General features: G+C 42.2%; 1 protein-coding gene across 3 annotated transcripts in view; it reads right to left on the bottom strand.

Moving 5' to 3' along the window:
* Positions 1-1,879: 1,879 nt before the first annotated feature.
* The window catches only part of GLT1D1 (glycosyltransferase 1 domain containing 1), an 86,223-nt gene continuing 73,316 nt past the window's right edge, over positions 1,880-14,786 (bottom strand). For all 3 annotated transcript variants that reach the window (XM_068136086.2, XM_078768486.1, XM_078768485.1), the window contains exon 12: positions 1,880-4,575. In XM_068136086.2, coding sequence (XP_067992187.2) covers positions 4,429-4,575 — 147 coding nt within the window. In that variant the 3' untranslated portion in view covers positions 1,880-4,428. The remainder of the gene's footprint in view (positions 4,576-14,786) is intronic.

Raw genomic sequence — 14,786 nt, 5'->3', positions numbered from 1 at the left:
CAGTTTGTACGGTACCTTCAAACAGACAGACGGACATTTGGTGAATTATAGTAAGATTAATCAAGGGAGGCGCAAAGAGCAGTACAGAGTTTCATCAGAATACCTTGCAGCACCTACCTGCAATGCGTGAGACCACAGGTCTGCACTATGGATCGATCTGATGTCTTTATCACCATGGAGGATTAAACCTCAAGGTCGTGTTCCTCCTCGACAGCTCTTGGACATTTTGCACCAAAATGAAGTTTTCTTCTTCTTATTATTAAAGGTTTTTGTAGAAAAATTAATTATATAATTATTAGGTTGTTTGTGACCCCCTCTGGTTGAGCTGTTGACTACATTTGAAGCAAGTGAGGCTGCAATGTTGGTCTTCTCCATCGGTCCGGTGAAGTTGGGTTATTATTGGTATGAAAAAGGATTCGAACAAAATTTGCTCCGTGGTCATGCAAAGGTGATTATACCTCGTTGATGATGGACATTTGCTCATTTTAGACATCGTATTCGAAGAACAGCTTTTGATGTGATAAATCCAGATGGTTCAGTGTTGCTTGAACCGTCTGTTGAATCTGATGTGGATCACCTGGTTAATTGTATTGCTAATCGTGACACGTATGGCAACCGTTGTCGATCCAACACACCTGTTGAGGTGTTGCAGAAACGGTACAAGCGGTCGCGATAACAATTCGATGTTGTTGTCGTTTCCTCATACAAGGGCAGGAACACCTGGAACACCGATGCTTTAACCTCCTTTTTGTACAAACAGGAAAGGAGTTGAAGGGTTAAAATATCAACTTTATTGTTTTCACACCGTAAGTTGTTAAATTATACTCCCATTTGGTTTTATATTTTCGAATGTAAGGAGGAGTCATCTGTCCCCCAAGGCACATTAGCCTTCCATCCAAGTCCTGACAGGCCAGGAATCACTGCAGTTCCCTCTGCTGAGCCCTTCATCACGTGACTTTATTGATGCTTGTACCTTGTACCACGCTTGTACCACCCACCACCTCATGGTATGACACATGACCATGGAGACAGCATGTCTGACTACTTTAAATTGTTTCTTGTTTTGCAATTCCTGATACAGTTGTATTCCAAACCGTGAAAATGGATTGGAAAATAATTTTATACATTTGTTACCTGCGCCACCAAAGGTGGATGGAGGTTATGTTTTCACCCCTGTCTGTCTGTCCGATTGTGAGCAAAATATCTCAAAAGGTTGTGGACGGATTCGGACGAAATTTGGCAGAGATGTAGCGTATGTGACAAAGACGAAATGATTCGATTTTGGTGAAGATCCGGATTCGGATCCGGCTAGTGGAATTTTTAAAAGTGATTCTTCACCATTGAGAGATGGGGCCAAAAACGATACATAGCAGGATATGTCAAAAAGTTGTGGACGGATTTGGACGAAACTTGGTGGACAGGTTGAGTGTCTGACAAGGAAAAATATATTCGATTTTGGTGAAGATCTGAATATGGATTCGAATATGAGAATTATTTATTTTTTCAAGTGATTCTTCATCATTGGGACATAGGACCAAAAACTATACATAGCAGGATATCTCAAAAAGTTATGGATGGATTTGGACGAAACTTGGTGGACTGGTTGGGTGTCTGACAAGGAAGAATATATTCGATTTTGGTGAAGATCCGGATCGGGCTAGTAGATGTGATTGACAGAGCAGCGTTAAGGAGTAATAAACCGGTTTTAAAAGTTCCGAATCCGATTTCTGAGTTCCGAACAATCTCGAAGACTGTGAAAAGTTTCATGATGATTGATTGTTGAGTGTAGTGTATTGGTTTCTCAACCAGGAGGAAGAGAATGAGAACGAGGACAAAGGGGGTGCAGATCAATGACAATAAACAAGTATCAACAAGAATGTATTTTTCTCCTTCTTTTTTGAAGGTATTTATAGATATCTAGCAAAAGTACCCGACGCTTTGCTGACGTATTTCATGAAAAGACAACATGTATTTCACAAACATTCTGCTCTATTCGCCTGATCATTTGCCTGAGGTCACCTGCTTGGAGGTAAGCCAACATCACCTTCATCCACCATCCTTGCTGATTATACATGGAATGAGAAAAGAATCACTTCCGCTTCGCTGCGAAGGTCTCCATGCATTTTGTGAGTTCTTATTCTCACTCAGATTTCAACATCACTGTAATGCATATTGTTAAGTTGTTTAAACTTTCTTTGTACAGTATAAGATGATTTGTAATACTAGGTACCACCAGGTGGCGCTATACGATACACATTTACATGAGAGAATTGGGGCCCAACCGCCCACCGCCCCAAGATATGCTACCCCGACACAAACCATACCTGGACTACTCTGAGGCAACTAGTAAAATTGGGTTGGATTTGGGTCGGTAGTTTTTGAAGCATAAATAAATAAACAAACTAAAACGGCACTCGGTAGAGAGCATACCTCCACCTAGTTCGCCATGTCACTCAATGGTGAAGCATCACCTAAAAAAAATTAAATAATTCTCATATCCGAATCCGGATCTTCACCAAAATCGAATCGATTCGTCCTTGTCACACACACAAACGGTCCAACAAGTTTCGGCCAAATCCGTCCATAACTTTTTTGGCCCGATCTCCCAATGGTGAAGAATCACTTAATAAATTACATAATTCTCATATCCGAATCCATATTCATATCTTCACCAAAATCGAATCGAATCGTCCTTGTCACACACACAACCTGTCGACCAAGTTTCGTCCAAATCCATCTATAACTCTAAGATATCCTGCTTTGTATTGTTTTTAGCCCTATCACGCAACGGTGAAGAATCACTTAAATATTTAAATAATTCTCATATCCGAATCCATATTCAGATCTTCACCAAAATCGAATCGATTCTTCCTTGTCACACACACAACCTGTCGACCAAGTTTCGTCCAAATCCATCTATAACTCTCTAAGATATCCTGCTTTGTATTGTTTTTGGCCCTATCACGCAACGGTGAAGAATCACTTAAATATTTAAATAATTCTCATATCCAAATCCATATTCAGATCTTCACCAAAATCGAATCGAATCGTCCTTGTCACACACACAACCGGTCCACCAAGTTTCGTCCAAATCCATCTATAACTCTCTAAGATATCCTGCTTTGTATTGTTTTTGGCCCTATCACGCAACGGTGAAGAATCACTTAAATATTTAAATAATTCTCATATCCGAATCCATATTCAGATCTTCACCAAAATCGAATCGAATCGTCCTTGTCACACACACAACCGGTCCACCAAGTTTCGTCCAAATCCGTCCATAACTCTTTGAAATATTTTGTTCACAAACGGACAAACAAACAACCAAACAGAGGTGAAAACATAACCTCCATCCACCTTTGGTGGTGGAGGTAACAAACATAAATAGAGCTTTATATATTAGATGAAGGACCAATTTAAGAATTTAAAAATAAGTCAATTTGATGAACTGAAATAAGTGAAAAAAATAAAACTGCAAATCCTATTTGACAATTGTAATCAAACATGGTGCTTATCCGTTTTGTTGGGGCTGCCAGGATTGACGAGACGAATGCGCTTTGTCTATGTCTGTCCTGGGTTTGAAGGTCGACGCAGCTTTAACCTGTCGCTCCGGAGTTTGATATTCAGGATGTGCGTGTCGTCCATCCGAGGGATGTTAAACTGGACGTCCGGTCCGCCAGTCTTAGTCGGTGGACGATGCAGGTCCCACGGTGCGTTTAGTGAAAGCAAGTTATAGATTGGACTTATCTTGTGTACATTTACAAGGTTCCCATCCATACCCTTGATCTTTTCTACCCCCGTTAATTCACCCCAGATCCACTTTTTTGAATTTCCGACTTCTTCCTTGCAGTGTCCTTGTGTTTTATACCTCTCCCACCCCCCTTCCCGTGCCTCCTCCCCCCAAGCCCTCTTCCTCCCACAGATCTCCCGATGTCCCTGCTCTCAAATGTTGTACTTGTGTGCTTCCCCCTCTCTCCCCATCTTGTCTCCCGCTCCCTTTATCTTTTGTTTTATGTGTCCGTTTGTCTTTTTGTGATTAATGTTCTCTTACATGAGCCTCGATCTTGTATACAATCAATAAGCCGAGTGTTTACAGCTGAATAAAATGTCACGTGATCAGTTTTGACATTACATCCCACAACTTTAAGTAAAATGATTACAAAATAGGCCTCTCCCTACCCTTCTCCCAACCAAGCACGACACTTACAGTCATGGGCAAATCAAAGCTTTTGAAGAACTTGCTCGACACGTCATATCATCTTGCAAAGAAAAGGTATTCCAATCTCAGGAAAATAGTCACATGATCAAGGTGAAGTGTCAGGTAATTGCATTCACCCGCAGACAGTCTACTGCTTGATTGTCTGTACATTGGTTGTAGTTGTTGTTGATGATGTGCAACCTTTGCATCCGCTTTTCACTTGATGGACTCTAGATGAACAGGTGGACCAAGCGAGCGTAGGTGCGTCGTTCGCTTTTTAGAGAATGAGACCTCTCCAGCAGGTTCTTGGCTCCGGTGACCAGGTGATGTCTCAGCAAACCGTCACCGACCAACCGTCCGGCCTGGAGCACAAATTCCTGCACAAAGGTTGGGGAAGGGTAGAACAGGATGGCTGAGATCGTCACAAAGACCGCTCACTCATGTACAGTGAAACCGTTAAAATACACAGCGGGAATATCTCGGTTGCTTTTAATTACGGAAAGTAATGAAATAATTTGGGACCTGGAATAACCATGGCAACGCAACTCGGAGATGACAACAAAGACTCTGAGGTCTGACGTTTTGACTAGAGAGAGGCCTTCAAATGTGATTTTGCAAGAAGATCATAATTATGGGAGGAGTTCGGGAAAAGGGATGTGAGTAGGTAGATGAGGCAGGTGTCTGCAGGACAGACACGGCAGAGCTTTCTCATCTCTCTTCAAAGGGAATAACCAAACACCTTTGGTGTTCAGTTCCTGCGACCGAGACGTTCATCCCTCCACTGAGCATAATCTTGCTTTTTTTCCACGCACACTTCGGCCATTTGCTTCCTCTCTTCCGATCCCACCTCTGTGCCCCCCCCCCCCCCCCCACTCACAACATTATTACCATCCAACCCTCGTCCCCCCTCGATTCTCCGGCTTGCTCCTCACTCCCCACGTGGCCTCCCCTTGCCCGTCCCACCACTCCTCTATTAAGGGATGTATTGAGGCTCCACAATGTTGCTTATTCTCACTTGAAGGCCACGGTGTGCTCGAAATGCTGTACCTCGAAGACTTTGTTCCTGGATTACATCTCAAGTGCCTTGTGCTCTCTGTCTTCTCCATTTTGCAATCTCTGCATCGTCGTTATGTGATGTCCGAACTGCGCTCCGAGTTCTCTCAGTTCGGTGTATTTTGCTGTTTTTTTTTACTCGGTGTATTCCCAGAGTCGATACCTTTTGATGTCCAAAGACCATGCAGAGTTCAGGCTGGTTTATCCATCTTTTTTTAAAATCCTCTGGAGTTCATCATATTTTGTGAATATTTTTTTTCCAATTTCCCTTCAACATTGACCAATGGCATTTTATGGGAAAAGGCATCATAAAAGCTTCCGACATTACTTAAAAGTAATGTTGGTGGCCCGGCGAGAAGGCACAACCACACCGACCATCTCTATGGCAACCGGGTGCTTATTTTGTGACGTCACAAAAGGGTTACGGCAATAATGGCAGCGAGGCCGTACCGTGGCACGCTAAATTGGCATTTGATAGTATTGCGGATGAGACTTCCCATCGACGTAAACAGCTCGAATTACTCCTGACATTTTCGTTAACCTCTGACCTGCCCAGCCTCTTGTAAATTATCAGGCATCATTGGCACGTTAACCAAGACTCACTCTGCACTGCCAGGGAATTGTGCCTCGGAATCTAAATTTCAAGATTTGAAATACAATCCCATTCTCATTCCTCATCCCAGCATCCCTAACATTTTCCTCTCGGCACGCAATGGCTCTCACACTAATACATATGCACACTGACTGTGTGAACAAACGATACCTGTACCTGCACCATCGTTCATTGCTGGCTTTGAAAACCGTTCACAAAAGATGTGCTTTCAAAATATTTCATTGGATGCAAGAAAAGTTATTCATCAATATTCCATTGCAATACTCGTAAAAGCTAATGCAACGGCAACAAAATGAAAACTGCTTGAAAAAAACACCAAATTATAACAGGGGAGGGAAAAACAAAAAACCCTCATTTCATAGAAATGCAAATTGGGTCGGTCTAATTACATGCTCGATAATAAAATAGACATACCCTGAGAATTTGATTAAACAACGGCGATGCAAAAGCAAACGATTACCATCGCAAGAGGAATGACAGGAGCCGCTAGTCATCGAGCCTGCTCATCGTAGATTGCATTGTTCATCTTTCTCACCAAGATTAAATATTCCTTACGATGGCAATAAAAAAAAAAAAAAAAATTAAACAAATAAATAAATAAATATATATATGTAAATATATAAAAAAATAAAGAAAATATATATATATATATATATATATATATATAAAAATAAATAAATATATAATATATAAATAAATAAAGAAATATATAAAGAAATATATAAATAAATATATATATATATAAATACATATATATATATAATTATATATATATATATATATAAATACATATATATATATAATTATATATATTACCACCTGTAAGCCAACTGCTTGAAAGTTGACCTCGAAAGAGAGATCACCGAGTTCATTTCATCGTGTTCAGCAAAATGATTTGCGAGATTAATAGTTTCAAACATGAGAGAGCAAGATGGGATGAAGCGGCTTCAGTAAATAAAGCCAAATATATACTTCATTGAGCTCGGGGTGTAATACGTTTGAGCAGAGAGTTGCAGCTGCAGATATATTCTTCGTGGCCTACAGTACTGTAATAAATATATACCCTCAATGGGAGCGGTGGAGGAAGTGAGGGCAGGTGAGGGTGATATTATTATTAATAATATTATTTTGTCACAGCGCTTATATTATTATGCTATTACCGTTACTGCCAATGCACTATTTTGAACGGAATGCCCTCCGAAGATGGAATGCTGACATCCTGCTTCTTCTTCTTCACTTGTTGTACGGAAGGCGGCATATCGTTTTACTGTACTTTGGCTCTGAATTTGTCCCGATTGCACATGCGCAGAGAGGAGAGAGATAATATATTTACTCTGTCTGCCAGCCTGGCAGTCAAACAAAATTGAAAATCATTCCAAACAGGAAACATACTTATAAAGGACACAAACAAGTCACAAATAACTAATGAATGTGTTCGATAGGGTGATGTAATAGACACTGGGTAAAAATGGCGGTAAAATCTAGAATTAATTTATTTATACGCCTTCAAACCCCTTTAAACCTTTATTGAAACTGAGTTATATACTTGAAGACTGTAGAACACAAATCGCTTTCATAAATAATACGTCCTAGAACCATGCCATATAGCGATACATAGCATAAGAGGACGTGGAATGTGAGAGAATGCAGTGTTGGGGTTAAGAAGAGGCCGCCATGTACGATTCCGATTGACCCCGCAAGCACGCATTCTAGGGCAATCAATAAACCCTCCATCTCCTAAACTGTAACTCAACGTTGTCTTATTACAGTGTATAATGGTGATGCATATAAGACTGCTTCAGTGATGTAAACTTCTGGATTGTTTTGAAACAATCTTTAAAATTATGTACTTCAACACTGCGCGGGGTATCGTGTTTTATGAACTCTCTAGTTACTTTTGTTATGAGAAGCGGCCTTGGAGAAACGTCATAATAAGCTATGTTTATACCTTTAAACGGTGTTTGGCCAAGTAGGAAAACCCTTTTGTGGAGGGATATCATTACCCTCGCCAGAGGAGACGGTATTGCATTTGAGCCCGTTTGTTAGTCGGCAAAAAAAAAATTTTTTGAGAAAGTATTGTCGTGTGACTACCCTGTAGTGAACACCGCAGGGTGACACGGATGACCAAACAAGCTTTAACTCCGAGGCGTTCAATTCAATGATGACGGAGAATACGCACGTGGGGGGGAGGCCAAAGAGCTTACCTTCACGGATCCCACCGGCAGTCTTCAATCAAACATGCGATAATTAACTCAAACCGTCACGGAATTAAAATGTACAAAAATACCGGTTATATTAAAGAAAATGCCGGTAACAAAGAATGCACAATTAAACTAAATTACTAATCGGAGCAACCCCACACAGACTCGATAACATCACAAGGGAAAAAATAACTGGAAAATAAATGTTATTTGTGGGCACTTAGCTCCGAGCTGCTCTTGAATCTCGTCAGGAATCCTCAAACCCTCCCCTGCGAACTTGGCGGGAACCGCACGCTTTGCCACGTGGCTCATGGGCGGGAAAACCAGGTCTCTGTGCACAGTTCGCTTTTCCCGCCGTGCTTATCCTCACAATGTTGTTCCCCAACACCAGCCAGGCGATGCGAGGAAGTCCAGAGCCTCAACCGTCATTGTCAAAAGTCAGGACTCGAGAATGAAAGAAGAAGAACACGACCGTTCACCACCAGATCCAGAACCCGAGAAAGAAAATGTCCGCCGTTCTAATTGTTTTGTACGCGAGTGTTACGTGCTCCTCCCCGGCCCCCTGGTCACGGTGTACCTCCGAGCCCCGAGAGGAGTCACGGCAGAAAAATGTGTTATTCTGTATGTCAAAGATCAATGGAAAAGCCACCCCAATTGTTACTCACAAACAAATATTGTATTAAGATCACACAAGAATAACAGTACAACAATAATAGTAATCAAAAGTACAATCAATATGCCCTATGATGGTACCATCAGTTTTGTAATATATAACTCACTGTGCTCCAAGTGAGTGAAACAAGAACATCCCCAACGTCTCTTATTCCCGGCTTCAAGACAAAGTTGTTTCACTCACTCACACTCACTCTCACACTCACACTCACTCACAAGGACAAAGTCCCAAAGTTTGGGAAAACCACATTTCCAAGCTGGCCTCCAAAGCCAGTCGCCGACTGGGCATCCTCCGTCGTGCGAAGTCCTTCCTCGGCACACCTGAGCTCCTCACCACATACAAGGCTTTCATCCGCAGCTCAATGGAATACTGTTCTCCCCTATGGGCTGGTGCTCCTGCCTCACACCTGGCTCGGCTTCACGCTGTTGAATCCAAAGCTTTCAAAATCATTGGAATCTCCCGCGATGAAGCTATCTCTGAGGGCCTTTCACTCACTCACCGCAGGCAGGTAGGTGGTCTTTCTGTCTTCTACCGACTCCTCTCCGGCCTTGCTCCCCCAGCTCTCTCCGTGCTCTGTCCCCCAAATATTCCTACAGGTCGCACAAGATCTGCCAGCAACCCTCTGATGGTTAAACTGCCGAAATCTCGGCTCTCTGCTCACCTTCACTCTTTCATTCCTCTTTTCTCCCGCCTGTGGAACAAACTCCCACACTCCCTTCAATCCCTCTCCTCCCTCCAGGTCTTTAAAACAGCTGTTCACCACCATCTCTTATCTTCCCCCATCCATAACCTTGATCTTTTCTACCCCCACTAATTCACCCCAGATCCACCTTCTTTGAAATTCCAACTTATTTCCTGGAAATCCTGGCAGTGTCCATATGTTTATACCTCTCCCACCCCCCTCCCTTCACATGCCTCCCCCCCTTCACATGCCTCCCCCCTTCACATGCCTCCCCCCCAAAGCCCTCTCCCTCCCACAGATCTCTCGATGTCTCCATGTCTCTCGGTCCCTGCTCTCAAATGTTGTGTTTGTGTCCTTCCCCCTCTCTCCCCATCTTGTCTACCGCTCCCGATGTTATTTGTTTTATGTGTCTGTTTGTCTTTCTGTGTGATTAATTTTCGCTCTTTCACGAGCCTCGATCTTGTATACAAAAAAAAAAAAAAAAACAAAAAAAAAAAAACAACTCCAGCGATCGCCAGAACGATGTCCAATCGAGACAAGAATCCCGTTGAGTTGGCAGTTACAGTCTCTGCTGCCAAAGCTGTGCAAAGGCGCCCTCTGGGCGACGGGGAAGTCACACCCTCGGGTATGGACGTATTAACCTTCAAAAAGCCACGTCACACACACACGCCAGATCCACGGCTGAATGCGGTGAAAATGGTCGAAGGGAGATGAAACCGTGAGCGAAGCGCAAGTCCTGCGCGAGTCAAAATGGCCGACGGCCCGGTCTCGTGGCGCACCGGCACGACAACGAATCTCTCCTGAATCGATTGCAAAACCTGACACGCAGGTTAATCTGTCAGCGATAACCACTCTGTTGCAGGAATCCCTTTCCTGGGAAACCCGAAAGTTCGCGAGTGACTGTTGTTTGCCAACGTTCGCTCCAGACCGCAAATAGTTCGGCTCCTTGTCCGACTCACTCGCTCCGCCTCCTTTTTTTCTTCTTCCTCTTCGTCGTCCAGTTCCCGATCCGGTTTCCTGTTTCTTTTTAACATTAACTTTTTCACCTTTTGAAAACAGAAATTTCCTTTAAATGACAACAATAATAATACATAGAATCAGAAATGTTTACAGTGGATGAAAACCACCACAACGGAAGTGACGAATCCGTAACAGCGAGGCTCTGACATCATCCCACGACGTCTCCGTGTCTGCTCCTATCAGCGATTTCCATCTTACCAGTCCTTGCGCCAATCAAATCCCGGACCAATCACTGCTCTTCGGGGCGTGGCTTCATGGACCTTTTGTGCCTGTGTCTCACCAGGTCGATGTTATCCGCGGTCGTGCTCAATGTCCTGCTTCTGGTTGGTTTTTATTTAGTGTGGTTAATGGGTGATTTCTTACTATTTGTGTGTGCTGCTTGTGTCATAAGGAACAGAGGAAAAATAGCAGAGGCCATTTCAAAGACATTTAATTAATATCGCACAAAATCGATACAAAACACGATCGCATAAAAGGTGAAGTGACGTGTGACGGGATGGAACATCACGTGATCACTCTGAGCGAATCAGTCTGGCGGCGGGAATGGAACATCACGTGATCGCTCTGAGCGAATCAGCGAGCTGCTCTGGAACCGGCTGAGATTAGCGGGTACTTCGCTGAAATGCGCTGAGGTAAATATGAATAAAAAATATGGATCGTCAAATATTTTGAGTTCGGCCATGTTCGTCCCACGCTCAATGGCCATGTCTATGTCAAATATCAAGCACGTAAGCCTCTCCGTTTAGGAGTCTATCGGTAACATTACACACACACACACACACACACACACACACACACACAAACTGTGTTTTATATATACTAGGGCATGCCCGTACTATATCTATATCTAAAATTATATCCCCCCCCTCTATTTACATGAAATGGTTTGGTCCAAAGCGAACGGCTTGCGAGTACGGTGACAATCCCCCCCCTCTATTTACATGAAATGGTTTGGTCCAAAGCGAACGGCTTGCGGAGTTTGGTAAAGAAATCGCCATAGCATGCACAAACGCACAGGAAAGTGAAAGAATCGCAAATTAGTTTTAAAACATCGTTTAACGCCAACATAGCGGCAACATAGTTTGCCAACGTGAAATAAATGAATACGCTCTCAAATGTGCCGTCCGAGGCAGAGTCTGTTCGCCACGTTCGGCACACGTGATAGCTCGCTGCTCTCTGATTGGTTGAATCGTTTTTTGGACATAGCTCCGTAACTACTTCTCCGATTAATATGAAACCTTGAAAAGGCACATCCTCGGGTCCCCAGCAATATACCTGGCAAGTTTCAAGTATATCGGACTCGTGGTTGTCGAGAAACAGCGGTCACAGACAAACATACAAACATACACACAGAGATTACTGGAATTATAGATAGATAGATTTCTAAAATCCTCAATTTTCATCCGATTGACTTTAAATTGGAATACGATTTTCATATCAGCTAACTGAATTCAACCACCAACTATTTTTGAGATCATCATAGGCCAAAAGGTCAACAACCATTTCAAAATTTCTAAAATCCTCAATTTTCATCCAATTTACTTGAAATTTGAATCGGATTCCATATTGGTGAATTGAATTCAACCACCAACTATTTTTGAGATCATCATAGGCCAAAAGGTCAACAACCATTTCAAAATTTCTAAAATCCTCAATTTTCATCCAATTTACTTGAAATTTGAATCGGATTCCATATTGGCGAATTGAATTCAACCACCAACTATTTTTGAGATCAACATAGGCCAAAAGGTCAACATAGGTGAAGGGTCTACCACTTTTTTCAGATTTCTAAAATCCTCAATTTTCATCCGATCGACTTGAAATCTGAATAGGATTTGCATATCAGTTTACTGAAACCAACCACAAACTATTTTTAGGTGAACATAGGCCAAAAGGTCAACATAGGCCAAATTTCTAAAATTGTCAATTTTCATCAGACTAACTTAAAATTTGAAGACTATTTGCATATCTGGTCACTGATTTCAACCCCCAACTATTTGAGGTCAACATAGGCCAGATTTCTAAAATCCTCCATTTTCATTCGATTAACTTACTTTGAAGACTATGTGCATATCAGGTCACATAATTCAACCACCAATTATTTGTGAGGTCAAAATGATGCTCTACTGAGAGCCATTCTACTTTGTTCTCTTTTGCCAAGTGTCGCTCTATGAGTGATTTTAAAATTTGTTTGTCTGTCTGTCTTTTTGACAAGCCTGGTGTTGGGCTAGCGGCTAGGGTGCCAGCTTAGGATCCTAGGATCCTGGGTTCGAATCCCGGTCGATCGCTGAATTAACGCCAGGGGGGTTGACTCAGCCTGTCATCCTTCCGAGGTCGGCAAATTGAGTACCAGTTCACTGGTAATTCCCTGTTTGTCGTAAAAAGGCGACAAAAAGGGTTGGCGGCAGGAAGGGCATCCGGCCGTAAAACATTGCTTCAAAAAGGGGACCGAAAAACAACAACAACCACGGTCCCCGAAAAAGGCCAACCCCCGCTTGTGGGGAAAAATGGCCTCTAAAGGTGGTTTTGTCTGTCTTTTTGGCCGCACAGAATAAATACGATTTTCTCGGCAACTGTTAGTCCGATTGATAGGAAATTTTCACCATAGGTGCACCTCCTCCTGTAGATTTTTTTAAAATGTTAATTATGACGTCGTAGGTCACGTGGTATGGGCGCCATCTTGGAAAAATCTAAAAACTTTGCACCTCTATCTCCGAAAGCGCTGCATAGAAAAAATTCTGACATGGCTCATTATAAAGACCTCTCCTCCATTATGACGTCATACTTCGACAAGTACAAAATTTCATCTGATCAAGATGAAATTTCTTGTGTCATATAGGGATAAATTAGTGGAGGAAAAAAATTGATGATGACGGCGGCAGTCATCTGGTTCGGCCGCCATGTTTGTTTTAACATAAAAGCCTTTAAAATCACTAAAAACACTTCTGAGCGAGGGACTGCAATCTCTGATTGCTCTTGTTACTTTTGTTATTAGAAGCGGCCTTGGAAAAACGTCACAATAAGCTGAGTTTATACCTTAACATGGTGTTTAGCCAAGGAGGAAACCCCTCTTGTGGAGGGGTGGGGGGTATTATTAGTATTAATATTGTTTTGTAATAACGTTTATATTATGCTATTATCATTACCTCCACCATCAAAGGTTACGTTTTCACCCCTGCCTGTGTTTGTGAACAGGATATCCCCAAAAGTTATGGACGAATTTGGACGAAAATTGTTGGAGACGTTGAGTATTTGACAAGGTAGAAGTGATTCAATTTTGGTGAAGATCTGGATTCGGGTACGAGAACTTTTTTATTCTTCAAGTGATTCTTCAACATTGAGAGACGGGGCCAAACACAATATACCGTAGAGCACGATATTTCAAAAAAGTTATGGACGAGTTCTGCCAAAACTATTTGGATGAGTTGGTTTAGGTGACAAGAAAAAGCCGATTAGATTTTGGTTCAGGTCCGAATCCAGATCCATCCAACGGTTGATGCAAAATGTAAACTGTTCAGCTTGGCGGAGGTATGCTCTCTATCGAGTGCTGTTCTAGATAGTATTGTTATTACTTTGTTATGAGAAGTGGCCTTGGAAAAAGGCCACGATAAGCTTTACACCTTAACATGGATTTCACCCAAGGCCGACAATCCCCTTGGGGAGATGGGCAAATGAAGTTGCGCAACCTCCATTTTGTCACCCTTAGTCTTCCTGTCACGTTTGGTTGAGATAAGTAACGACCGAATGTATCACAGACAGACAGACAGACAGACGGACACCAAATTGCATATTCTTGTATGATAACCTGGTTTAAAAAGTGTACATTCCAGTCTCCTTAGTCATCTCCTTGGAGCTTGGTCTCTCTAGCCCTGAAATCAATCTGGTAGCTGTGGTAATATAATCTATGCTTAGCCACGCCCCCTGGAGGCAACACCTCTCTCCACAGACCTCCATCTTCGTTCCTTTTCTAATCCTTTACCCAGATTTTTTTTTTTTGTATACAAGATCGAGGCTCGTGTAAGAGCTAACATTAATCACAAAAAAAACAAGAAAGAGCAATCCGAGATAGCAAACCCTCGCCAGGATGTATTTTCAGTGCTTTTTAAGGCTTTTGTGTTAAAACAAATATGGCGGGCGAACCACGTGACCGCTGATGTCATCATTATTTTTTTTTTCTGAACTAATTTATTCCTAGCTTATGCTCAAGAAATTTCATCTTGATCGGATGAAGTTTTGTACTTGTCGAATTATGACGTCATAATGGAGGGACCTATGACAATCATTAATATTTTTTATTCCCCATGGAGAGTTATTTACAATGAGCCATGTCTCAATTTTTCTATTCA

Source organism: Myxine glutinosa, chromosome 14 (genome assembly GCF_964187855.1).
Source record: "Myxine glutinosa chromosome 14, kmMyxGlut1.1, whole genome shotgun sequence".
In the NCBI taxonomy this organism is placed as follows: domain Eukaryota; kingdom Metazoa; phylum Chordata; class Myxini; order Myxiniformes; family Myxinidae; genus Myxine; species Myxine glutinosa.
This window is presented reverse-complemented; position numbering and strand designations above follow the sequence as displayed.